Source organism: Natrix helvetica (assembly GCF_964273705.1).
Source record: "Natrix helvetica genome assembly, chromosome: 5".
NCBI classification, from domain to species: domain Eukaryota; kingdom Metazoa; phylum Chordata; class Lepidosauria; order Squamata; family Natricidae; genus Natrix; species Natrix helvetica.
Window position 1 is genome coordinate 150127388 of NC_138551.1, and position 26464 is coordinate 150153851.

General features: G+C 44.0%; 1 protein-coding gene across 2 annotated transcripts in view; it reads right to left on the reverse strand.

Moving 5' to 3' along the window:
• Positions 1-1662: 1662 nt before the first annotated feature.
• Positions 1663-26464, reverse strand: part of CFAP74 (cilia and flagella associated protein 74) — an 89441-nt gene continuing 64639 nt past the window's right edge. For both annotated transcript variants that reach the window (XM_081954878.1, XM_081954877.1), the window contains exons 25-39: positions 25547-25680; positions 23246-23522; positions 21763-21897; positions 20523-20662; positions 19403-19537; positions 18244-18353; positions 17325-17380; positions 16417-16536; positions 15191-15346; positions 10514-10640; positions 8903-9057; positions 7326-7461; positions 5389-5516; positions 4272-4406; positions 1663-2007 (exon numbers count right to left, since the gene is read on the reverse strand). In XM_081954878.1, coding sequence (XP_081811004.1) covers positions 1897-2007; positions 4272-4406; positions 5389-5516; positions 7326-7461; positions 8903-9057; positions 10514-10640; positions 15191-15346; positions 16417-16536; positions 17325-17380; positions 18244-18353; positions 19403-19537; positions 20523-20662; positions 21763-21897; positions 23246-23522; positions 25547-25680 — 2055 coding nt within the window. In that variant the 3' untranslated portion in view covers positions 1663-1896. The remainder of the gene's footprint in view (positions 2008-4271; positions 4407-5388; positions 5517-7325; positions 7462-8902; positions 9058-10513; positions 10641-15190; positions 15347-16416; positions 16537-17324; positions 17381-18243; positions 18354-19402; positions 19538-20522; positions 20663-21762; positions 21898-23245; positions 23523-25546; positions 25681-26464) is intronic.

Below are 26464 nucleotides of genomic sequence, written 5' to 3' on the forward strand. Positions count from 1 at the left end.
TTCTAGAGGCTCCTTCTGCTGACTGCCGGCAATTTGGCAGTTCAAATCTCACCAGGCTCAAGGATGACTCAGCCTTTCGTCCTTCTGAGGTCGGTAAAATGAGGACCCAGATTGTTGGGGGCAAGAGATACTGACTCTCTAAAAACTGCTTAGAGAGGGCTGGAAAGTGGTATATAAGTCTAAGTGTTATTGCTAAAGGACGTCCAGATACCTGAGCAAAGGAGTTGGCTGGACTCAAATGGGTTCAGCTTCTTAGGTCCAAGAAAGTCTGCAAATCTTTGCATTAAAAAAATAATAATCACATTTTGCACATTAATTGTAACGATGGCCTGTCGGAGTTATCTGTATGCAGAGAGGCCATGTCCCTGACTGGTAGAGGCTGTTCCAACTACATAATTATGGTCTTTTATAGCCTCATCATCCAAAGTCTGCAATTATTCCCCGGAGCTAATCTCATTGGTCCAGGCTCTGGAAGGAAATGTCCGACCAGACCAGCAAAGTTAAACAACCATTAGTTGCTCTCGGTGCAGAGGGAGATCTGTCGGCAAAAGGCCTGGAACAACTTGGAGGGGGAAAAAAATAGAACTCTTGCCAAAGCAACGCACACACGTTGTTTCTTCTGGAGAAGGTGGTTGGGCCCTAGGGGACTCCGCCTCCTGCCGAAAACCAACCAACATGGTTTATGGCAGAGCTTCCCAACTTTAAGACGGGTGGACTGCAACTCTCAGAATTCCCCAACCATACACACACACACACACACACACACACACACACACACACACTGGTGCGGTGGCCTTAGAGGTGGAGCTCTGGCCTCACAATCAGGAAGCTGTGAGTTCGATCCTAGGTAGAGGCAGATATTTCTCTCTCTCTCTTTAGGCACAATGAGAATATATCTGCCGAACAAAACTCCGCAATGACGTCAGGAAGGGCATCTGGCCAGTAAAAAAAACTCTGCTAGCTCCATTCAGTTGCCCCTGACTCCACCCCACAAGGGATTAAAAGAAGATGATACAGAGAGAGAGGGGGGGAGGTGCGGTTCCTCGTGAGGTGGAGTTCTCGCCTCACAATCAGGAGGCTGTGAGTTCGATCCTAGGTAGAGGCAGATATTCCTCTCTCTTTAGGCACAATGAGAATATATCTGCCGAACAAAACTCTGCAATGACGTCAGGAAGGGCATCTGGCCAGTAAAAAAACTCTGCTAGCTCCATTCAGTTGCCCCTGACTCCACCCCACAAGGGATTAAAAGAAGATGATACACACACAAACAGAGAGAGAGAGAGAGAGAGAGAGAGAGAGAGAGAGAGAGAGAGAGTGGTGCGGTTCCCCCTGAGGTGGAGTTCTCGCCTCACAATCAGGGGGCTGTGAGTTCGATCCTAGGTAGAGGCAGATATTTCTCTCACTCTCTGGGCACAATGAGAATATATCTCCTGAACAAAACTCCGCAATGGTGTCAGGAAGAGCATCTGGCCAGTAAAAAACTCCATTCAGTTGCTCAGACTCCACCCCACAAGGGATTAAAAGAAGATCTCTCTCTTTCTCTCTCTCTCTCTCACACACACACACAAGTTCCTAGATGGCATTTCTCCTCTTTTCAGATCCACTCTCATCCCAAAAGGTAACAAATCCAAGCATTGCCAGGAAGGCAAATTTTATTTACCAACAAACAGAAATGGAAATGAATGGGAAAGCAATTCAGCTTGAAGCCTTCTTCACATGTTCAGAAGAAGAAGAAAAAGGGGTGTGTTTGTGTGTGTGTAGCAGCAGATACCGTTCGTCCTCAAAGCATTCTAGAGGTATCGAACCGAAATTCTATTTGGGGTTAAAACCTCCCATGTTCCAAATGGCCTTTCCAGAATGTTCTTAAGATTCCACAGCCTCAACTGGGAAGACCTTTCAGTTTGGATTTTCTTTGGTCACGATCCGGCCCATGAAGTAGACGCCGTAAACTTCCTTCACGTCACCTTTCACAATCAGTGTGGCTGATCCGGTGATAGGCTGATTGGGCTGTGGGAAAAGACAGAGAAGGGCACTTACCAACACCTGTGGTGGACATGCCCAAAAGCAAAAGCAAAAGCAAAAAAAAAAAAAAAAAGATTTTGGCCCCAAATGCATAGGTGGTTAGAAAAAAAATGTTAAGACTGCACGTCGATTTTAAACCAGAACTCTTAGGCATAATACCAGAAAAAAATACGATAATGTAGGTTTGATATTATGTGTTTTAACAGCGGCAACAATTATATTTGCACAACACTGGAAAGCAAGAAAACACCTGCGGGAGAAGATGTAATTTAAAAAATGTCGGACTCAACGGACAGGTAATCTGACTGACTACGTACACCTATGTAATGGATATAAAATGTAATTGTTGTAAGTTCTAATCACTATATGGAAACGTTTATGACAGAAATGTCGCGCTATGTCCAAGGTTTTTAATGTTTATCTAATAAAAAAACTTTTTCACAAATAAATAAAAAATAAAAAATATCGGACTGTGCAGAAACGGGCAGATTAACGCTGAAGATAAAAGAAAAAGAAGACAGAGAATACTTTCAAACTTGGGACTTATTTATCAATGAATGAATGAATGAATGGAGGACAATAGAGATAGAAATTAGGAGTGAGGTGTAAGCAAATTGACTCAGACAGTAGAATGTTCTTTAAGCACATTTTGTATGCAAAGAAAAAAACAGTATGTATGTATGAGTGGTGGGTTCCGGATCCCGGTGCAGAATACATATGTGTACTTACCGCCCGCAACGCTCCACGATGACTCCGCAACACTCCAGCTGCTCGTCGGAGCATCGCACAGGCACTGTAAGGTCCGTGCGTGTGTGCATAAGTCCCAATCGGCTCAAATACAGGTAAGGAGGGCGGGCGGGTGGGCCCTCCAGAGCACCGTACCGGAACAGTACCTGGTGTTCCCAGCAGGCACCGGTACGCCCGTACTGGGGAGTACCGGTTGTATCCCACCACTGGTATGTATGTATGTATATAAAAAGACAGAGGAGGGCCTGAATTTCAGGGCTTCTGAAAGTTAACCCCCTGGACTCTTTAAAGCCGAAGTCCGCCAACTTCTGGTTTGTGAACAGGCATCGTATCGTGGCATACCAGAAACACGGCTGCGCAAACAAGCGAAGCCCCATCTGTGAGATTCAGCCGGTTCTGACCGGTTCAGTCAAACTGGATGCCCAATTTTGCACCTGGTTTGCCGAAGCGGTATTTGGAAGGACTGGGCCACCCCTCCCAGGAGTCTCCACGCAGCCCTTTCATCGTGCCAGGTATGTGCAGGGCCCACGCAGAGGCCCCTGGAGGGCAAAAAATAGGCTTCCTGGAAGTTCCAGAAGTCTGAAGACAGGCCTGTTTCCAGCCTCTGGAGCCCAGGGGAGGCTGTTTTCGCCCTCCCGGAGGCTCAAGGAAAGCCTCCAGAGACTGGGGAAGGCCAAAATCCCCCCCCTCCGTGGTGCAGAAGGCCAAGTAGGCTACACCCCCGCATAGCCACGCCCACCTAATAACCGCTGGTTGCTAAAAGTTTTCAATCCCGTCTCCTGCATGTGAAATCACTTACTCTCTAGTCCACAGAAAAACTTCCCTCCACGGAACCACTTCCTGGTGCTGCTGCTTTAATGCAGTGTGTGTCAACCTTAGTAAGTTTAAGATACCGTGTTTTCCTGAAAATAAGACAGGGTCTTATTTTCTTTTGACACACGAAATAAGCGCTTGGCCTTATTTTCGGGGAGGTCTTATTATTTTTGAGGTGCAGGTGGCGGCAAGCGTGGTCACCTCGTGGCTGCTGCGGTGTTGCAATATTTTCAGGGGGGAGGGCTTATTTTAGCGCATGCACTCAAAAGCGCTCAAAAGCCCGATGGGGCTTATTATCTGGGGAGGTTTTATTTTCAGGGAAACAGGGTGTTGACTTTGATTCCTCATTATGGGAATCGAAATCAGCCCCCCAAAAGTCCTGAAAACAACCCAAAAAACACCCTGAAAATGGTCCCAAAATGCCCTGAAAATGGCCCAAAAACAGCCAGAAAATGACCCCAAAACCAACTTGAAAATGGCTCCAAAACGCCCTGAAAATGGCCCAAAAAAGCCCTCAAAACAGCCCACAAATGGCCTGAAAATGGACCGGAGAACGTTCTAAAAACCACCCGTCCTTAAGCTTGCCGAAGGTCAAGAACGGGGGTGATGCCAAGACTTAGTTTAAAGGGAAGGAGAGAATGAAAGCAAACGACCTCAATCGAATAGGACTTTGAAGCGTGGCAACCTACATCTGAGCCAGCAGGAGGCACCCAAGAAACGATGATGGATTTGGTCTGCCCACGTTCCACCATCCCTTTGACCGGGTCTACGCTGAATCCTTTGAGCTGCAAAATCTGTAAGCTTTCCCAGGTGAATTCCACATTCTGCAAAGGGGGGGGGGAGAAAAAAGGGGAGGAAACCTCAATCAAGGAAGAATTGGTGGAAACTGAACAAGGAGAGGTTCGACCTGGAAATAAGGAGGGACTTTCCGACAGGGAGAACCAAAGGGACAGACGAAGTTGCCTTCGGAAGTTGTGGGAGCTTCATCCCTGGAGGGATTTCGAGAAGAGACTGGACTGCCATCGGTCAGAAGTGGTGTCGGGTCTCCTGCTTGGGCGGCTGGGTTGGACTAGATGACCTCCAAGGTCCCTTCCAACTCTGTTAATCTCTGAGATAGAGCAGCATAAAATACAAGCGAGCAAGCACCTGTTTCAGTACAGATAGCCCTCGACTTACAACCATCACGGCGGACAGAATTTTCCTTGCTAAACAGGGCAGATGGTAAGAGAGTCATGGGAAAGATTTCCCCTCTTCTGTGTCTGGCCAAATCGTCACCATCTCCTTTTAACGACCCCATCATCCCTTGCGGGGTGGAGTCTGGGCAACTGAACGGAAGTATCAGAGTGCCGGATGCCCTTCCCTGTTGCCAATGCAGAGTTTTGTTCAGCGGATAATATTCTCATTGTGCCCAGAGAGAGAAATATCTGCCTCTACCTAGGATCGAACTCACGGCCTCCTGATTATGAGGCAAGAGCTTCACCACTAGGCCACCACACAACTCGTGTGTGTGTGTGTGTGTGTTGTCTTCTTTTAATCCCTTGTGGGGTGGAGTCTGGGCAACTGCATGGAGCTATCAGAATGTTTACTGGCCAGATGCCTTTACTGTTCACCAATGCGGAGTTTTATTCAGCAGATAATATTCTCATTGTGCCCAGAGAGAGAAATATCTGCCTCTACCTAGGATCGAACTACAGCCTCCTAATAGTGAGGCAAGAGCTCCAGCTGTAGGCCAAGTCCTCTCCTGAATTTCACAATCAGCTTTGATAAATGTCCCCACCCCCCTCCCCACCCCGAAGATTTTCACACCTTCTTTGATGCAAACTGAGCGGTCCGTATGGCTCCGACTTTCAACTCCCGCACGGCTGGGATCACCAAAGTTTCCGTTTGCACACACTTCAAGCTGACCAGGATGCAGTTGATGGCTTTCTCGGCTTCTGCAGAGATGCAATTTCGGTGATGGGAGGAGGAGGAGGAGGAAAGGAACGGGTTTTGATAAAAAAAAAAAATCAACCATGAATCAATGTCTGTGGAAATTCTCGGTCATCCAAGTCAGAGTTTGTCCCAAAAGTGCTTTTTTTTGGGGTGGTGGTGGTTTGTTTTCAAAAGACAACTGGACGTCCTTTGTTTTTGCTTGAAGGCGTTTCGCTTCTCATCCAAGAAGCTTCTTCGCTTCTGACTGAACGGTTCCTTCCATTCCGTCAGAACGGAAGAGGCTTCTTGGATGAGAAGCGAAACGTCTTCAAAAGCAAAAAACCAAAAGGAACTCCCGTTGCTTTTTCCAGGAGGAAAAAAAAAATAGCACCTTAGGATTCCCATGGCGGCGTAGATACAATACAATACAATACAATACAATACAATACAATAGTAGAGTTGGAAGGGACCTTGGAGGTCTTCTAGTCCAACCCCCTGCCTAGGCAGGAAACCCTATCCCGTTCCAGACAAATGGCTATCCAACATCTTCTTAAAGACTTCCAGTGTTGGGGCATTCACAACTTCTGAAGGCAACTTCTGTTCCACTGATTAATTGTTCTAACTGTCAGGAAATTTCTCCTTAGTTCTAAGTTGCTTCTCTCCTTGATTAGTTTCCACCCGTTGCTTCTTGTTCTACCCTCAGGTGCCTTGGAGAATAGCTTGACTCCCTCTTCTTTGTGGCAACCTCTGAGATATTGGGACACTGCTATCATGTCTCCCCTAGTCCTTCTTTCTCTTAAGCTAAACATACCCAGTTCCTGCAACCGTTCTTCATATGTTTTAGTCTCCAGTCCCCTAAATCCTCTTTGTTGCTCTTCTCTGCACTCTTTCTAGAGTCTCCACATCTTTTTTACATCGTGGTGACCAGAACTGAATGCAGTATTCCAAGTGTGGCCTTACCAAGGCATTATAAAGGGGTATTATAAAGATAAATATGAAAGAAATTACATTTACCTAAAACATTTCTTTCCCCCCGCTTTTAGGGGGAATGAATGACCCCCCCATTGCTTCTGTTGCGGTTTACTGAATAAGCCACCATGGGTTGGCTTTGACCCAGCATGCTAAGCGATAGCAGGCAAAAGCACATCAGAGGCTAAGGGATGAGAATCCCTTAGCTGACTTTGTGGCCCCCAAATCTATGCCTTTGGGTACGGGGAGTCGGAGGATTCCATCTTAAAATGAAATGCCTCTGTCTAGGGTCCGTGGTGCTCTCTGAGCTTGGTGGCTTCCTTGCAGACCTTTCATTACCAAAGTAGGCAACATTATCAGTGCTAGAAGCGAGCGATGTTTGTGTAGAGGAGGACAGAGGAGGAAGAGAGGAAGAGGAGGAGGAGGAGGACGACTACAGGGTCCTTGGTGCTCTCTGAGCTTAGTTGTTTCTTGCATACGTTTCATTACCAAACTAGACAACATCATCAGTGCTAGAAGGTAGTGGGTTTTGCGGAGAGGAGGAGGAGAGGGACGAGGAGGGGGAGGAAGAGGAGGAGAACTGTAGAGTCTTTGGTGCTCTCTGGGCTTGGTGGCTTTCCTGCGGACATTTCACTGCCCAACTAGGCAACATCATCAGTGCCATGCCTCTGCCTGTTCGGAGCAATCATAACCCGGGTGCTAAAGGCAAACTGCAACAACCTTGCAGGGTAGCTCGGAACAGATCTCTTTGGGTATTCTTGGCATTTCTTCCCATCCTCTGCCCGCCGGAACCCCAAAATTTCCCCCCTATGGTTTCCAAGCCCAGGATGAACCGGGTCAAGCCCTCTTCAAGGCTGCGTCACCTGCTTTGGAGGCTTCCTCAGTTATGGAGGTTAGGACAGCCAGAGATTCGAAGGGCACGTCCAGCGACTCTCCGCCTTCCACGTACATTATGTGGTTCCTTGCTGCCCCCTTCAGCTGGATCACCCGGATAATTTCCTGCAAGGGGTTTCAAACAGCTCGAGGTTTCTAAAATGCCTCTCCATCACTTACCTGTATTATTCCCACCACCTTTTCCAAGGAATCTTGGAAGAAAACCTTCCAAAGGAAAAGAAGATCTAGACCCTACTCCCTTTAAAACAATATCCTTCAACTTTGGGAACTTATAAGAATAGAATATAGAATAATAGAATAGAATAATAATAATAGAATAGAATAATAGAATAGAGAATAGAATAATAATAGAATAGAATAATAATACAATACAATACAATAACTATAGAATAATAATAGAATAGAAAATAGAATAGAATGCAGAATAGAGAATAGAATAATAGAATAGAGAATAGAGAATAGAATAGAGAATAGAATAGAATAATAATATAATAGAAAATAGAATAGAATAGAATGCAGAATAGAGAACAGAATAGAAGATAGCAATAGAAATAGAATAGAATAGAAAATAGCAATAGACTAGAATATAGAATAATAGAATAGAATAATAATAATAGAATATAATAATAGAATAGAGAATAGAATAGAGAATAGAATAATAATAGAATATAATAATAATAGAATAGAAAATAGAATAGAATAGAATGCAGAATAGAGAACAGAATAGAAAATAGCAATAGAAATAGAATAGAATAGAAAATAGGAATAGAATAGAATATAGAATAATAGAATAGAATAATAGAATAGAATAATAGAATAGAGAATAGAATAATAATAGAATAGAATAATAATAGAATAGAAAATAGAATAGAATAGAATGCAGAATAGAGAACAGAATAGAAAATAGCAATAGCAATAGAAATAGAATAGAATAGAAAATAGGAATAGAATAGAATATAGAAAAAATAGAATAGAATAAGGATAGAACAGAATATAGAAAGAATAGAATAGAAGCCATTTAAAGGTACAACAGGCTGTATCTTAACAGAACACACACACCAAGGGGTGTTAGGGGTGTCTTACTCCCACAGTATTTGTTTCTAGAGAGTAAGTCATCTGTGTACCGAGTTTGGCTGAAGTTGCTCAAGGCGTTCCAGAGTTATGCTGGAACTTACACACACACACACACACACACACACACACACACACACACACACACAGATAGATAGATAGATATAGATTCCTCAGCCCCCTGGGTCACTTGGAGGTCATCCAAGGGGAAATTCTGAGATTTTTTCATCTAACCTATCTAGAGAAAAACCAAGTTAGAAAGAAAAACCAATGCCGTCCCTTTGAAATCGGAAAGCTTGGTGATTCTAAAGAGAGGGTTTTCCTCTGCCCACCTCATCACTTTCCCTTCTTTGTCACGTCGTTTTATTAGCTTCGTTATCTGGACCCTGCTCGGCTTAAGCCCCAGGGGTGGGTGGGTGGGTGGGTGGGAAATTCAGGGGTAGTATTAGTGCAGCCGAGCCTAAACTAAGCTCACCTTATCAAAAAGCAAGATCTGGATGCGGTCGGAATAGTACAGGCTCTCGTGATCAGGGCTGAAGGTGACAGTGAATTCCTGAGACTTCCCAACCCCAATGACGCCTTGCATTGGGAAGATGCTGAAGACACTCTGGCCACTGTAGTTTTGCGTACCTTAGAATAGAATAGAAAAGAATAACAAGAGTGGGAAGGGACCTTGGAGGTCTTCTAGTCCAACCCCCTGCTTAGGCAGGAAACCCTGCACCACTTCAGGCAAAGGGTTATCCAACATCTTCTTAAAGACCTCCAGTGTTGGGGCATTCACAACTTCTGGAGGCAACTGATTAATTGTTCTCACTGTCAGGAAATTTATCCTTCCAAGTTGCTTCTTCCCTTGATTAGTTTCCACCCGTTGCTTCTTGTTCTGACCTCAGGGGCTTTGGAGAATAGTTTGACTCCCAAATCTTCTTTGTGGCAACCCCTGAGATATTGGAAGACTGCTATCATGTCTCCCCTGGTCCTTCTTTTCATTAAACTAGACCTACCCAGTTCCTGCAACCGGTCTTCATATGTTTCAGCCTCTAGTCCCCTAATCTTCTTTGATGCTCTTCTCTGCACTCTTTCCAGAGTCTCAACATCTTTTTTACATCGTGGCGACCAAAACTGGATGCCGTATTCCAAGTGTGGCCTTACCAAGGCTTCATAAAGTGGCATTAACCCTTCACGTGATCTTGATTCTATCCCTCTGTTGATGCAGCCTATAAATGTGTTGGCTTTTTTGGCAGCTGCAGCACACGGCTGGCTCATATTTAAATGGTTGTCTACTAGGACTCCAAGATCCCTCTCACAGTTACTACCTTTGAGCAAGGTACCACATATACTTTACCTGTACTTGTAGACTGACGGATATAGATAGATAAATATAGAGATAGATAGATAGATAGATAGATAGATAGATAGATAGATAGATAGATAGATACTGTAGATAGATGATAGATAGATAGATAGATAGATAGATAGATAGATAGATAGATAGATAGATAGATGATAGATAGATAGATAAGATGGAAGATAGATAAGATAGATAGATAGATAGATAGATAGATAGATAGAGATAGATAGATAGATAGATAGATAGATAGATAGATAGATAGATAGATATATTGCCTTGTTTTCCCATTAAATTTACCCTGCCACCCCAAAACAGCCATAATAAAGATAACTTGTTATAATCCTTCATGTAGCTGGAACATGGAGAATTTGTTCATCATCATGGCTCATATTTAAGTGATTGTCTACTAGGACTCCAAGATCCCTCTCACAGTTACTACCTTTGAGCAAGGTACCACATATACTTTACCTGTACTTGTAGACTGACGGATATAGATAGATAAATATAGATAGAGATAGATGATAGATAGATAGATAGATAGATAGATAGATTATTTCCTTCTTTTCCCATTAAATTTGCCCTGCCACCCCAAAACAGCCATAATAAAGATAACCTGTTATAATCCTTCATGTAACTGGAACATGGAGAATTTGTTCAAATCATATGAATTGTAACCATGAAGCAACACAACCCATATCTAGCACAAAATAGCTCTCAACACGGGGCCCATTTCCTTACCAACTATATGTGTTTCTCTTGGAGTGTTAAGGAATGGGGGAAACGTCTGCAGCTCCTGGTATCTATCCGGAGAAAGAGAGTCCAAGACGATAGAATATTTCAAGGCCAAAGGAGAAATGTTCTCGATCTGCAAAAAGAACCCATCGTCCTAAAATTATCCCAAATATTGAGGCGTTTTTTCCTTAGATAGCAGAGTTCAGATGCTATTGGCCTTTGGCAAAAACATGGATTTTTTGCGGATTCAGGAAGAAAACGGTGCCGGGAAAGTAATCGTTAACCCAGGATCAAGAAATATTTGCTAGCTGTCATGGATGAAAACAGTTAACATGGTTTAATTCAGGGGTGTCCAACCTTGGCAACTTTAAGACTTGTGGACTTCAGACCTGGGGAATTATGGGAGTTGAAGTCCACAAGTCTTTAAAGGTGCCAAGGTTGGACACCTGTCAACTCTGAAGCTGGCCTGACCGAAACCATTTTTGTGTCACACTGGAGCTGAGGGTCAGGGAAGGGGGAATTGAGATAGAAGGATTTTTGTAGCCAAAACAAAATACGTTCTCTTGAGAACCAAGGTCATTCTCACACCTGGTCAGGAGGAGGCGGAGTGATGCTAGTTGTCAGACAGCATGGCGATTGGACCAAGTGACTGTTTTGAGAAAGTGGAAAATCTTTTACTTTGAATGTGGTGAAAACCGCGGGGGTTTTCAGAGTCAGTTTTCACCAGGTATGTGCCAATATCGTATTTCTGATGAAAGTAATTGTTGAGGAATTCAATTGCCTCGGGGTCTTGTTTGCAATGGATTTATTACTTGGAAAACTGACAACACCACTGGTTTAGATATGAAATATTTCAGAGAACCTTTTGTTCCAGAAATGGACCCTCTCTAATCTGGGGAAACTGCTCACAGTAAAAAGGCTTTGAAAGTTTATCACTCATAAAGTTGTAGGTTGCTTTGGTGAATCAGACATTGTTGTGTTGTTGCTATGCTTGTTACTTTTTATGAAAATCTGCCAAGAGAAATTATTTTGCTCCGTAGCCTAGATTGATCTTGTCATTTTTGGGACAGCTCCGGAACGGGAGGCAAACGGAAAGAGAAACTGTGTCCACCTGGTGAGGAAATCTTATTATTATAAGAGACTACCCCACAAAAAATTAAAGCTAAATTAAATTTGAAAACAGAAGAGAACAAGCGGCGAAATTAAGCTACATTAGCCAGCGTGTTATCCTTTTAAAAAAAAATTCTTTTACGGATGGAACTTTTGCAAATGTTTCCTATTCTTTAAATTGAACGGATTAGTTTTTCTTCTACTACTTTTTATATATTGAAAGAGGCGGTGGTGAGGCCCCTGCTCAAGAAGCCTTCCCTGGACCCAACGGACCTAGTCAATTATCGTCCAGTCTCCAACCTTCCTTTTTTTAGCGAAGGTTGTAGAGAGTGTGGTAGCACAGCAGTTCCCACGTCACCTGGAGGAAAATGATTATCTAGACCCGCGCCAGTCCGGCTTCCGACCCGGGCACAGCACGGAGACGGCCTTGGTCGCATTGGTTGATGATCTCTGGAGGGCCAGAGATAGGGGTTGTTCCTCTATCCTGGTCCTATTAGATCTCTCGGCGGCGTTCGATACCATCGACCATGGTATCCTGTTGCACCGGCTAGAGGGGCTGGGAGTCAGAGGCACCGTTTTACGGTGGTTTGGCTCCTACCTCTCTGGTCGGACGCAACGTGTGTTGACAGGGGAGCAGAGTTCGACCCGGAGGCCACTCACATGTGGAGTGCCACAGGGATCGGTGCTCTCGCCTCTCCTGTTCAACACATATATGAAACCGCTGGGCGAGATCATCCGTGGTTTTGGAGTGGGATATCATCTGTATGCTGATGATACTCAGCTATACATTTCCACTCCGAACCACCCCAATGAGGCCGTCGAAATGATGTCCCGGTGTCTGGAGGCCGTACGGGTCTGGATGGATGGCAACCGACTAAAACTCAACCCTTCCAAGACGGAGTGGCTGTGGCTTCCGGCCTCCCGGTTCAACCAGGTGCTTCCATCTCTGGCCATCGGGGGCGTCCAACTAGCCCCCATGGAACAGGTGCGCAATTTGGGCGTCCTCCTGGATACCCGGCTGTCCATGGATAACCATGTAACAGCCGTGGCAAGGGGGGCGTTCCATCAGGTTCGCCTGATGCGCCAATTGCGCCCCTTATTGGACCGGGATGCCCTACGCACAGTCACCCATGCGCTAGTGACGTCTCGCCTGGATTACTGCAATGCTCTCTACATGGGGCTTCCCTTGAGATGCACTCGGAGACTACAATTGGTCCAGAACGCGGCCGCGCGGGTGATTATGGGGAGGACTAGATACTCCCCTGTAACACCTCTCCTGCGCGAGCTGCACTGGCTGCCTGTGGTCTACCGAGTGCGTTTCAAGGTTTTGATTATGATCTTTAAAGCGCTCCATGGCACAGGGCCTAGTTATATGCAGGATCGCATCCTGCCCCACACATCCCTACGACCAATTCGCTCACACAGAGAGGGACTTCTCCGGGTGCCGTCCGCCAAACAGTGCCGGGGGGCGACACCCAGGAGCAGAGCCTTCTCTGTGATGGGCCCAGCCCTATGGAATGACCTCCCCCGTGACATCAGGATGATTTCCGATCTCCGCTCCTTCCGTGTACAGCTGAAGACCCACCTCTTTCAATTATCCGGCCTGGCTCAATCGCAATCGTAATTTTCCCATTCCTCCAAACTGTTTTTAAATTGTTCTTAAATATTAATTTTATTGGGTTTTTACAATTGGGGTATTTTAAAGCAGATTTTTAACTGTCTATTGATGTAATTTGCTTCCTCCTCCGTGTATGTATGTGTGTTGTGTATGTATGTACGTTTGGTGTTATTATATATGTTTCATGTTATATGCTCCATTGTACGCCGCCCCGAGTCCTACTTGGAAAGGGAGCGGCTAATAAATCCAAATTTATTATTATTATTATATTATTATTATTATTCTTTTTTTATATACCTATGGATTAAAATCTTTTTCTTTATTTTTATAATGCTGGATTGGATGGGGGTTTTTTTTTGCTTCATTTAAGAATTTTGTTTTCCTTAAGCCTGGAATATAAAGAAGATATAAAAGGAATACAAAGAGGGCTGTAATAACAGAGGGAAAGGAAGTAACACTGCCACTTGGAGGTTGGAGGCTTGGATATATTGTCTTTTCTTTTTTCTCTTTGATCATTTGACTTTGCATTTCAAAGTTCCTCAGCTTGTTTACAGAGAGTGATAGTGAGAAGAGCATGGGTTGTTTATACAGGTGCTCTTCGGGAGCTTTATTGGTAGCTGGAGTGGAGTGAAAACAAAGCCTTGTCTTGAAAGATTATAAATGAACTTGCTTTAAATTTAATAAAACGTTTTGAATGCCAGAGTGGCAGTGTTTACAAGTTGGAAGAATGGCGCAACATGAAAAAGAAACCTAACATTGCAAAAGATTATGTTTGAAATTCAAAAATTATTAGAAGTAACAGAGAAAATTGAGAAGAGATTGGAGAACATAGATCGTAGAACAGTAAAATTTGATGGAAAAATTGAGGATGTTCATCAAATGAAGAAAGTGGAGGTCAGAGTTCTAAAAACTGAAGGAAAAAATAAACAGAGACAAGAAAGTTGTTGATACTGACAGTGAACTGAGCGTGTTTGGAAATGGAAAGAGTGGAATATGGAAAGGGGAGATAGATGGACTGGAGCGCTACCCCAGACTTCAAAGTATAGAAGAAGAAAAGAGAGAAGAATTGATGGAACTAAGGAGATAAATTTTGTCAGAAGCACTAGTGATAACCAAAGATAAGCTGATCGAAGAAGCAGATGGAGGGTTTCGAGCTTATACAAAATATGCAATAAGCAATAAGTTGCGAAGAGAAGTCCATATAAAATTTACTAAGGAAATAACTAGAATACTAATGCCACAAATGGCAAGAGACGTAAGTCTGCACTATTACTGGAAAGACATAGGTTGATGTAATGAAAGCTTATAATAAAAAATTAAGTCAAATTTAGTTAAATTTAGAGCATTATGTATAAAATGAAGTGATAATGGATACAGTTAAATAACTGATTGATAATGATAATAATGCATATATATGTATTGGTTTGATAAGAGGAAATTTGATATAAATTGCAAATGGTGACCACGAAAGGAGGCTTAGAAACTCTGTTATTAAATATAACCAATTTTTATTTAGAACATGTTATAAAGATGTAATATTACTGGATGATATTGCCGTTATGTGGTTTTGCTTTAAATCTGGAATATTTTATATAAAAGGACGTAAAAACAATTATAGTCAAATGAAAATTGAGGTATGATGATAGTAATATACATAAACATATTTGATTTAAAATATATGATTTGATATGAATTGTAGGTGACGACTGTGGAAGGGATGCACGGAGGTTTTTGTAACCAATCGACACACTTTCTACAATTTGTAATGGAAGATTTTGCAGGTTTTTTTTTTTTTTTGTGTGTGTGTGTGTGTTTTGTCTGTTTGTGTTTATTCAAAAATTTACAAAAATTCTTTATTGAAAAAAAATCACGGTAACTCCTCCCCACCGATTTGCTTCGCTTGGGAATAGGGGAATAGGATCACGTTCTTGACTTCCTTGGAAAGGAGACGGTACCTTGAAGACAGAGGTAGTGGTTTCCTTGGAGACCACATATCCCATGTTCAACACATCTTCCTCCAGCGAACATGCAATGGATGTGATTACTCCCCTGCCACTCAGTGTAAGAGTCAGGGTGGCTTTCTCAGTTCGTATCTCCAGGATTTCAAAATACTGGGAAGAGAAATATGAGGGGGAAGAGTGGGGAATGGGGGAAATGGTCAGTGAGACATTCTATAACAGTGGGTCTCAACCTTCCTAAATCCGCGACCCTTTAATACAGTTCCTCATGTTGTGGTGACCCCCCAACCATAAGATTATTTTATGTTTTCCGTATTTTTTCAAAAATATGGGTTCTCCGATGGTCTTAGGTGACCCCTGTGAAAGGGTCGTTCGACCCCCAAAGGGATCCCGACCCACAGGTTGAGAAACGCTGCTCTATAGATCAGTGTGTCTCAATCTTCTCCACTTTAAGAGGCATGGACTTCAACTCTCAGAATTCCCCAGCCAGCACATACATACATACATACATACATACATACATACATACATACACCCACCCACCCAACCAACCACACACGCAAATGGTGATCAAATATCTATCTAATCTTATCTTCTATATCTATCTATTAAGAAGTTTGGACTTCAACTCCCAGAATTCCCCAGCCAGCCCATCCATCCATCCATCCATCTATTTAATATTATCTATCTACCTACCTACCCACCTAAATGGTGATCAAATATCAAATATCTATGTAATCTTAAATTCTATCTTATCTTATCTTATCTGTCTGTCTGTCTATCTAAACATCCACCCACCCACCCACCCACCCATCCATCCATCCATCCATCCATCCATCATCTCTATCTAAACATCCATCCATCTATCATCTATCATCTATCCATCCATCCATCCATCCATCCATCTAAACATCCGTCCATCCATCCATCCATCCATCCATCCATCCATCTATCTATCTGTACATCTGTCTGTCTGTCTTTCTGTCTGTCTATCTATTTATCTGTCTGTCTATCCATCCATCCATCCATCCATCTATATATCTGTATATATCTATTTATCTATCCTAGGGAATGGATGAAATGGTCAGTGGGACACTGTGTAGATCAATGTGTCTCAACCTTATCCACTTCAACTCCTTAAGTCCACACCTCTTAAAGTGGAGAAGATTGAGAAACAGCGCTATATAACATTAAAAGTGTGACAAGGGAGCGAAGAAACTCACCGACTTGCTCTCCTCCGGACAGAAGGAAAGCACCAGCTCCCGGGATTCCCCTTCTCCAAGTGAACAAATCGGATTGGCTAGCAGAAACGGTCCGAAGGGATCAAGAAGGGAATATCCCACCTGAAAAATTTGGTTCAAGGAATCCACAGGACAAAGAAAAACAGCCAATTCCTAGCCTTTGGGCCACTGATACAAACTGACCTCTGAATGCTTTTCTTCCAAGAACCGGGGGTCTTAGAAGCTGAAACCCGAGTTTCCAACTTTCCTTTCTTTCTTTTCTTTCCTTTCTTTCTTTCCCCTTCCTCCCACCCCACCTTCATTCCTCGTGTGATGTGACTTTTGAACTGTAAAGGTGTTTTTTTTTCTAGCCGGTAATATTTCTAAATCACAGAGAGGACCTTTCCGGTTAAAAAAAATAAATAACTAAACAAATTATTCTTTTTTTAAAAAAAGAGAGAGAAAAGCACTCTAGTGCAGAGGTCAGCAACCCATGTGGCTCCAGAGCCGCATGTGGCTCTTTTTATCCCTCTGCTGCGGCTCCCTGTCGCTGGTTGACTCCACAATGGATAGGGCTTTTGGTTAGGACAGGTAGAGGAAAAAAGATGCCGTGCTAGGAGGAGACTCTATGGTGGGGGAACCGGACTTCCGGTCGGCAGAGGAGAAAGGACACCGTGCTAGGAGGAGACTCTATGGTGGGGGGAACCGGACTTCTGGTTGGCAGAGGAAAAAGGACACCATGCTAGGAGGCTACTCTATGGTGGGGGAACTGGACTTCCGGTCCACTCCAAAATTGAACGGGGGGCTTCCGGTTAGGACTTTTGTGGCTCTTTGAGTGTTTAAGGTTGCCGACCCCTGCTCTAGTGGGAAATATGGTGGAGCGTCAGGGACTAGTTCAACGAAAAGGATACCACCAAGTGTTCTTTGGATATATTCTGGATCTCCACTTCTTTCTTGATTCTATGCCCTGTGTGATGACACAGCCCGGGTCAAACAAAGCCAATTGAGGACAGTTTTAAAAGAAGGACAACATCAAGGACCCATTCTTACATCGATCTCGAAAAATATAGGAAGAATTCTCACTGTGTGTGTATCAAAACCAACCAAACCACCAAACTTAGTTCTAGGTTGCTTCTCTCCTTGATTAGTTTCCACCCATTGCTTCTTGTCCTGCCCTCAGGGGCTTTGGAGAATAGCTTTGTCACTACGTTAATTTGTTTGTCAACTTGAGCTTATATTCTGAGTTATACAGCAGACTGAAGAGTTTCTTATCTGACAATGATTAATGTGCATGTCTCATAATACGTCACACATTCCTTACTTTCCTTCTGATCTTCCGTTCGCCTGCTGAAGGAGGTGGGCAAAATAACTCTTGCCAAAATGTAAGATTTAGATAGTAAGATTTGCATTATTTTATTTTATATTAAAGTTGTTCATTAGAATATGTTCTCGGGTTTTATTTTCTGCTTATCTGGAAATATGCTGCTTGGAAGGCCGATGATTCACACCTCGTTAATTAGAAGGAGGGAAACTCCCTCCTTCACAAGCTTGACTCCCTCTTCTCTGGGGCAGCCCCTGAGATATTGGAAGGCTGCTATCATGTCACCCCTAGTCCTTCTTTTCCTTAAACTAGACCTACCCAGTTACAGCAACCGTTCTTTATATGTTCTAGCCTCCAGTCCCCTAATCCTCTCGGTTACTCTTAAGATGCTTATAAGGCCACTGACCACGAAGAGCCAAGGTTTAATTAAACCTAATTAAACCTTAGTTGAATTAAATTCTGCCAAGAAGAGGAGGAAAAAAAGAGGATAGAGAAAGAGGATTTCATACCGACAGCTACGTCCCCGAAGTTGAAAAAAGTTCTCCCATTGTTTGATGTGACCACCACGACAGGGGCGACAGACGGACAATGGAGTTCCAAGTACAAAGTATTATAAGGGCTGTAGAGAGAAAATACATTGCAGTTCAAATGCCTCTGGTTTCCAACACGGTGTTGTGGCCCACCAGTTGCCAGCAGAGCTGGTGGCAGACTCAGACAGTGAGGAGGTTGGGGAGGAACCTGGGCAAGTCCTGGAGTCTGGGGAGGGCTCTGATGAGGGCTCTGTGTTGGAGGCAGAGAGGGGGCCAGGGCCATCTGGGAGTTATCAGCTGCCTTTGGAGTCAGAGATCAGTAAGGCAGAAGAACAGCTGGAGCCTGTTCCCAGTGAGCGCATGCGCAGAGTGGCCAGACAAAGGGAAGAGCTAAAAAACAGGGGTCGACTTGGGAGTAAGGCCACAGGTGGACGATGAAGGTGGATGATGAAGGGAGGATTTACAGTCACAGACCTTATCTGGCTTGGAGAGTTGACAGGCTGAGATCTGCAGAACTTGGCAAGGAGTCTCGGAGAGTCATGAACCAATGAAGCAAACTAATTGTCTCCTGCAAACTCCACTCCCCTTTCGCTCCCCTTTTATTTCCTCTGGGAGGGGCCATTCATCGTCGACCTGTGGCTTTTCTCCCAAGTCGCCCCCTGTTCTTTAGCTGCTCCCTTCATCTGGCAACTCTTGCGCATGCGCACACTGGGAACAGGCTCCAGCTGTTCTTCTGCCTCACTGATGTCTGACTCTGAAGGCAGCTGATAACTGTCAGACGGCCCTGGCCCCCTCTCTGCCTCCAACACAGAGCCCCCATCAGAGCCTTCCCCAGACTCCAGGATTGGCCCATGTTTCTCTCCAACCTCCTCACTGTCCGAATCTGTTGCCAACTCTGCTGGTTGCTGGCGGGCCACAACCCTGCTTCTCAGAGGCTACAGCACCAGCCTCGCCTCAGCCAAGTTGGCTCAGAGTTGGCTTCACTTGGGTACGTGCTGACATGTTGCTCCTAACAAATAACTGGATTTCTTTTGAAGCTTGGCTTGAGACTCATGGTGTTTAATTAGGGCATCTGTCGGAACCCAGACAGCAGCCCCTTGGACTGCGGTGGGTCTCCGGTTTCTGCAACGTGGCGTACCTGAAGTTCATGTTTTCGGCCCCTCTCTTCTCGTCAATGTCTCCACTCGCGACAAGGCAAGGTATGATGTACTTATCGAAATGGCTGGTGTAGCTGCGGACGAGGTTGAGATGGGCTGCAATGTACTCTTCGGAGCTAGAAGGGGAAGAAACCAATCAATAAGTTGGCCAAAGTAGACCGATGAGCACACCCAACTCCTACAGTTATTGTATACTAAAACATATATATTTATATATATCTGTCATCAGCTAGCCATAGCCCAGGTTCAAATCCCAGTAAGGGTATGGCTAGCTGATGAGAGCTAAATAGCTTGAAATAGATCTATACTAGTCTCCCTTTATTTATTTATCAGCACAAATACAACACAAATATAAAAAGGCAACATTAAAAATAAAAATATGGTTTTCTGCCTGGATGGTCCTCTGTAATGAGCCGAAGGACAGAAAGGGGGAGTAGTGAGCTCCCTCCCATATTTGGGCATACCAGGAACAAATACATACATACATACATACATACATACATACATACATACATACATACATGTTGTATTTGTGCTGATAAATAAATAACACAAATGTAACAAAGGCAACATAAAAAAATGGCTTTCTGCCTGGATGGCTCCTAGGGTGAGCCGAAAGACAGAAAAAGGGAAGCAGTATGCTCCCTCCCATATTTGGGCATACCAGGGGTTGTGACACAATACACACACACACACAAACACACATACACACACACACTTCCCATCTATCTATGTTTCCCCCAAAATAAGTCATTTTTTGTGAAAAATGGGGTGTACAGGGGGTGTGGGAGGGCTGTAGTGTGCTCCTGGGGGCTGGGGAGGACAGAAACATTTTGAGAAAAACAGGCCCGTTTTTGCTCGTTTTTGCCCTCCCCAGCTCCCAGGAGCACACTACAGGCCTCCCACACCCTGTGCGCATCCATTTTTTGTGAAAAACGGGACATGCGGGGCGGGGTTTCGGGAGGCCAAAAATGCTGTATTCAGTGTATAAGACGCACCCAGGTTTTCACCCTCTTTTTTGGGGGGAAAAAGGTGCGTCTTATACTCCGAAAAATATGGTAATTGTTGGCCGGGAAGCAGTAGAATTCTTTGCATCCTCACTCCCTGGAGATGTCTTCTGGGTTGGGAGCTTCAAAGGGCTTGATGGGGGTCTTGTCCTTTGAAGGTTCAGCCAGGAAGGAGAAGCTGGCCGACCTCTTTCCGTCTTTCCGTCCCAACATGGCCACCTCCTCCTTCTTCCTCTGCCGCCACCGGAAAAAAAAAAAAAGAATAGATGGGAAAGTCAAACCCTTCTGTACGGATGGCAGCAAACAAAATAGAGCTCTGGACCTTCCTCCTGCAGGTGAAACGGAGAGACTGGGGCCCCTGGGCTTTTTTCAGCGTAGATTAAGAAAAGTTCCTCCATTCTCCCTCCTCCCTCCTCTCCCTCTTTCCTTTCCTCTCTCCTTCCTTGCCTTCGCTTATTCTGCCTTTCTTTCCCTTCCTCTTTCCCTCCTTTCTTTCCCTGCCTTTTCTTCCTTCTCGTCCCTTCTTTCTCCTTTCCTTTCTTTTCTTTTCTCTTCCCTTCCTTTTTTCCTTTTCTTCCTTCTCTTCCCTTCTTCTTCCTTTCCCTTTCCCTTCCCTTTCCTCTTTCCTTTTTTCCTTTCCTTTCTTTTCCTTTCCCTTCCCTTCCTTTCCTCTTTCCTTTCCTTTCCTTTCCTCTTTTCTTTACTTTTCCTTTCCTCCCTTCTCTTCTCTCCTTTCTCCTTTCCTTTTTCCCTGCCCTTCCCTTCCTTTCCTTTTTTCCTTTCCTTCCTTCTCTTCCCTTCTTCCTCCTTTTCCTTTTCTTTTTGTCCTTTTCTTCCTTCTTTCCCTTTTTCTCCTCTCCTTTCCTTTTTTCCTTTCCTTTCCGCCTTCCCTTCCTTCTCTTCCCTTCTTTCTCCTTCCCTTTCTTTTCCTTTTCCTTTCTCCTTTCCTTTCTCCTTTCCTTTTTCTTCCTTCTCTTCCCTCCTTTCTCCTTTCTTTTCCTTTTTTCCTTTCCTTTCCCTCCCCTCCCCTTACCTTATGGCCATTCTGTGACTCTCTTAATTATGCCACTGGACTTTATTACTTTTACTGGGTGTTAAGTGAAGTATTACACCATTATGACGAATTACTGGTCTCTAATCTCTGCACAACGACCCCTTCCTCAAGTCCAGCTCATCTGATACCGCCCCCCCACAACCAGCTAGATCTATCACTCTGTGTGTGTGTGTCTGTGTTTGCCCCTTTGCCACCAGCTTTTCCAAGTTGTGACCCTGCCATACATTCCGTTGGTCAGAAAGAACTGACAGGAAGTAGTCTGCATCACTCTTCTGTTCACCTGCATTTCCAATTCTCGGGCTCTTTTTTCCATCTGAGCTTTTATTTCTGCATTCTGACACGTTATGTTGACTGCCTCTTGCCTGATCAGCTGATCCGGCAGCTTTGGGTGGAAGGAGACATCAAGGAGGCATTTCTGGACAACAGAAGCCAAGAGAAGAGGAAGAAATGAGGGGGGGGGGGGAGAAAAACCCTCCCTAGAAGCAGAAATGACCAAGGACATAAAACTAAATAAACCAGACAGAGGAAATGAAATGGCTGAAGCCACAAAACTGCAACTGAACCTCAAAATAACAGAATAACAGAGTTGGAAGGGACCTTGGAGGTCTTCTAGTCCAACCCCATGCTAAAGCAGGAAGCCATATATCATATATCAAACACATGGTTGACCAGTCTCTTCTTAAAAACTTCCAGTGTTCGGGCATTCACAACTTCTGGAGGCAAGTTGTTCCACTGATTCATTTTTCTCACTGTCAGGAAATTTCTCCTTAGGTCTAGGTTGCTCCCCTCCTTGATTAGTTTCCACCCATTGCTTCTTGTCCTGCCTTTGGGTGCTTTGGAAAATAGCTTGACTCCCTCTTCTTTGGGGCAGCCCCTGAGATATTGAAACACTGCTATCATGTCTCCCTTAGTCCTTCTCTTCATCAAACTAGACATACACAATTTCTGCAACCGTTCTTCATATGTTTTAGCCTCCACCACATCTGAGGTATGGGGTGGTGGAGGTAGCTTTAATTGTTTATTTAATTATTTATGCAATTGTTTCCTATTTAAACTTATAACTCTTCTCTTAGCTTCCAACAAGGTTTGTAAAAGCCCAAATGAAGAGGGAAGAAATACATCTCCAATATTTGAGGGGCTGCCCCAGAGAGGAGGGGGTCAAGCTACTTTCCAAAGCACCCGAAGACCAGACAAGGAACAATGGAGGGGAACCTCCCAAGGAGAGATTCAACCTGGAAATAAGGAGAAATTTCCTGACAGTGAAAACTATCAACCCATGGAACGGAAGTTGCTTTCGGAAATTGTGGGAGCTTCATCACTGGAAGCGTTTAAGAAGAGTGCCGGGTTTCCGAAAGATGGCCCAATTAATTCATGAGCCTCGAGCCAAGTTTCAAAAGAAAACCAGTCATTTATTAGGAGCACCATTTCAGCCGTACCTCATTGCAGTCAAATCTGATCTCATTTTATTTATGGCTGAACTTTACCCCTGTTTCCTCCCTCCCCAAGAAGGAGACTGGACTGCCAGAAATGGTGTAGGGTCTCCTGCTTGGGTGGGAGATTGGGCCAGATGACCTACAAGGTCCCTTCCAACTCTGTTCATCTTTATCTGCTCATTTTTAGCCCCTTCAGACACCGCACGGAATTTTCCAACGGCGGATCCATCGCCGGGAATTCAAACCCCAAGCAAAAAGTTCACGAAACTGGTTGGGAGGCGGGGGGAGAGAGGGTAGTAATTATCTTATTTAAACGTGCTCAGAGTTTACCTTCCCAGGCAGGACAGTCCCCACGCAGGGAATTATGATGATGGGAGAATCTTCGGGCACGAGGAACTGGAAGGAAGTGGGTCCAACTGGAGCGATTTCCCCCTCGCCGATTCGGGGCATGGTGTGAGTGAAGTGGCTGATTCTCTCGTGAGGGTTGATGATGAAGAGGGTGGCGGCTGAGACGTCGTCCAGAGCTGTGGCGGGAAACTGGACGAAGGAGTGGGAAAGCACGAGGGGAGGGTGGACGCCGACAGCCTTGCAGGACAGCTGGAACTCCCTAAAATGGGAAATGGGACCGAAATGTTTCGGGGTCAGCATCGGATTCTTTTGGAAGAAGCAGCGTGACGGAGTTGGCATTTTGTCACACACACACACACACAACCACTTCTGCAAATAAAGAGAGAAATCCCCACTGCTTTGTGGCTTCAAAGAGCTGTGGTGGCGCAGTAGTTAGAATGCAGTATAGCAGGCTAATTCTGCTGATGGCTGACTGCCACTAGTTCGGCATTCTGTTCTGTTTTGCATTGTATTCTGCTCTATTCTATTCTATTCTGCTCTATTCTATTCTGCTCTATTCTATTCTGCTCTATTCTATTCTATTCTATTCTGCATTCTGCTCTATTCTATTCTATTCTGCTCTATTCTATTCTGCTCTATTCTATTCTGCTCTATTCTATTCTGCTCTATTCTATTCTATTCTGCTCTATTTTATTCTATTCTATTCTGCTCTATTCTATTCTATTCTGCATTCTATTCTGCTCTATTCTATTCTATTCTGCATTCTATTCTGCTCTATTCTATTCTATTCTGCTCTATTCTATTCTTCTCTATTCTATTCTATTCTATTCTGCTCTATTCTATTCTATTCTGCTCTATTCTGCTCTATTTTATTCTATTCTATTCTGCTCTATTCTATTCTATTCTGCATTCTATTCTGCTCTATTCTATTCTATTCTGCATTCTATTCTGCTCTATTCTATTCTATTCTGCTCTATTCTATTCTTCTCTATTCTATTCTATTCTGCTCTATTCTATTCTGCTCTATTCTATTCTATTCTGCTCTATTCTGCTCTATTTTATTCTATTCTATTCTGCTCTATTCTATTCTATTTTGCATTCTATTCTGCTCTATTCTATTCTATTCTGCTTTATTCTATTCTATTCTGCATTCTATTCTGCTCTATTCTATTCTATTCTATTCTGCTCTATTCTATTCTGCTCTATTCTATTCTATTCTGCTCTATTCTATTCTATTCTGCATTCTATTCTGCTCTATTCTATTCTATTCTGCATTCTATTCTGCTCTATTCTATTCTGCATTCTATTCTGCTCTATTCTATTCTATTCTGCTCTATTCTATTCTGCATTCTATTCTAGTCTACATTCTATTATGCTATATTCTATTCTATTCTATTCTATTCTGCTCTATTCTATTCTATTCTATTCTAACCCAGTCCAGTCCAGTCCATTCTGCCATGTTGGCGCAGTGGTTAGAAGGCAGCATTACAGTCTGACTCTGCCCTCAGTTGGGAAGTTCGATCCTGACTGGCTCAAGGTTGACTCAGCCTTCCGTCCTTTCGAGATCAGTAAAATGAGGACCCAGAGTTTTGGGACCTATAGGTTGACTCAATAAACTACATAAGAGAGGTCTATAAAGCACTGTGAAGCAGTATATAAGTCTAAGAGGGCTAAGATGCCCCGGTTTGGGCCTGGAAGCCCTCTTGCATCAACCCGGAAGCCAAAACAGAGTGCAGGAGGTGCTCGCATTGCATTTTGGGGCCTTGCGCAGCTCCCCGTGCCCCGTTTTGGCTTCCAGGTGGGTGAAGGAGGCCTTCCAGGCCCGTACATGCACAGCAGAGACCCGAAGACCAGCTGTACGGCAGGAGGTGTGGTGGACAGTGGTGGGTTTCAATTTATTTTATTACTGGTTCACTCATGAATGCACAGAAGTGTCCGGGCAGGTGGGCGGAGCCTCCTGCCACCGCCACTACCAGTTCACTCGATCCGGGGTGAACCAGCAGAAGCCTACCTCTGGTGGTGGGGGTGGGCTGGAGCGACAGCTGGCATACCTGCAGAGAGGGTTCTGTGTGCCACCCGTGCCACAGCTTCGCCATCACGGTTCTAGAGTTTAAGCTAGCGGTGTAAAAAAAGTGCCGGAGGCTAAATATGGAGCCCTCTGTTCTAGCTAGGGTGAGCGGAACCCCAAGAGGAAACTCGCTCCGATTCTGTGACTCCTCAAAATCTTCTTTTGCCCAACAGCATCACGGAATTGGCGACTGACGCACCCCCACCCCGCCATACCTGTTGATTTCCGTCTTGCAAGTGAGTTCAAAGCTGTACACTTTCGCCCTCTTGGCTTTGAAGATGACATCCAGCGTCAAGCTCTCCAGAGGTAGTAGCACCCCGAACCCATCGTTGGGCTGAACTTCGACCAACTTCCCAAAACCAGGAGAAAAAATGACCAAGGAAAAGTATTAGAAAATGGACGATTATTATTGGTTTTTTGTTTAACAAAAAGGAACGTCCTATCATTTCTATGGTATAAACGGTAGTGTCAACTCATAAAGCGTTTCCATGACTTTTATCAAGTTGAGATGAAAAAGGGAGAATTCCATGCATACCTTCAACCAGAGTCGGATCTCAAGAGTTCTACAGCCGGCGTGTGAGGTACAAGTTCACAGCCTGCTGAAGCACCTCGTTGGTGAATATGATTTATGACACAGACAGGGGAGGAGACACACAGGGGTAAAGTTCCGAGACCATGAACCAGAAATCAGTTTCAGCTCCACAGAAGAGCATGCCAAAATGTTGCTCCTAATAAATGACTGGATTTCTTTTGAACTTTGTCTCGAGGTTCGTAAATTAATTAGGGCATCCTTTGGAAACTTCACAGGTAAATATTTTACTCTTATCCAAAGGATTATTTTATTTTTGTTGGACACTAGATGACCTAAACAGTTCCTTCCGACTCTTCTTAATCTGTTATTAAACCAGGTTGTCAGAAAACGTATACATTTAGTGAGATCGCAAAGCAAAAAAAAAAAAAAAAAGGAAACATCTTGAATATTGTATTGACTATATTCAAATAAGCCTAAATAAGCCAAATTACTAGTCCTCATGGCTCTGAAAAAATATATATGCTTTAAAGCTCCTTTCCAGAAGTTTAAAACATCAGAAATTATGAGGGATCACACTGTTGTGGCCCGCCAGGCAGCAGAT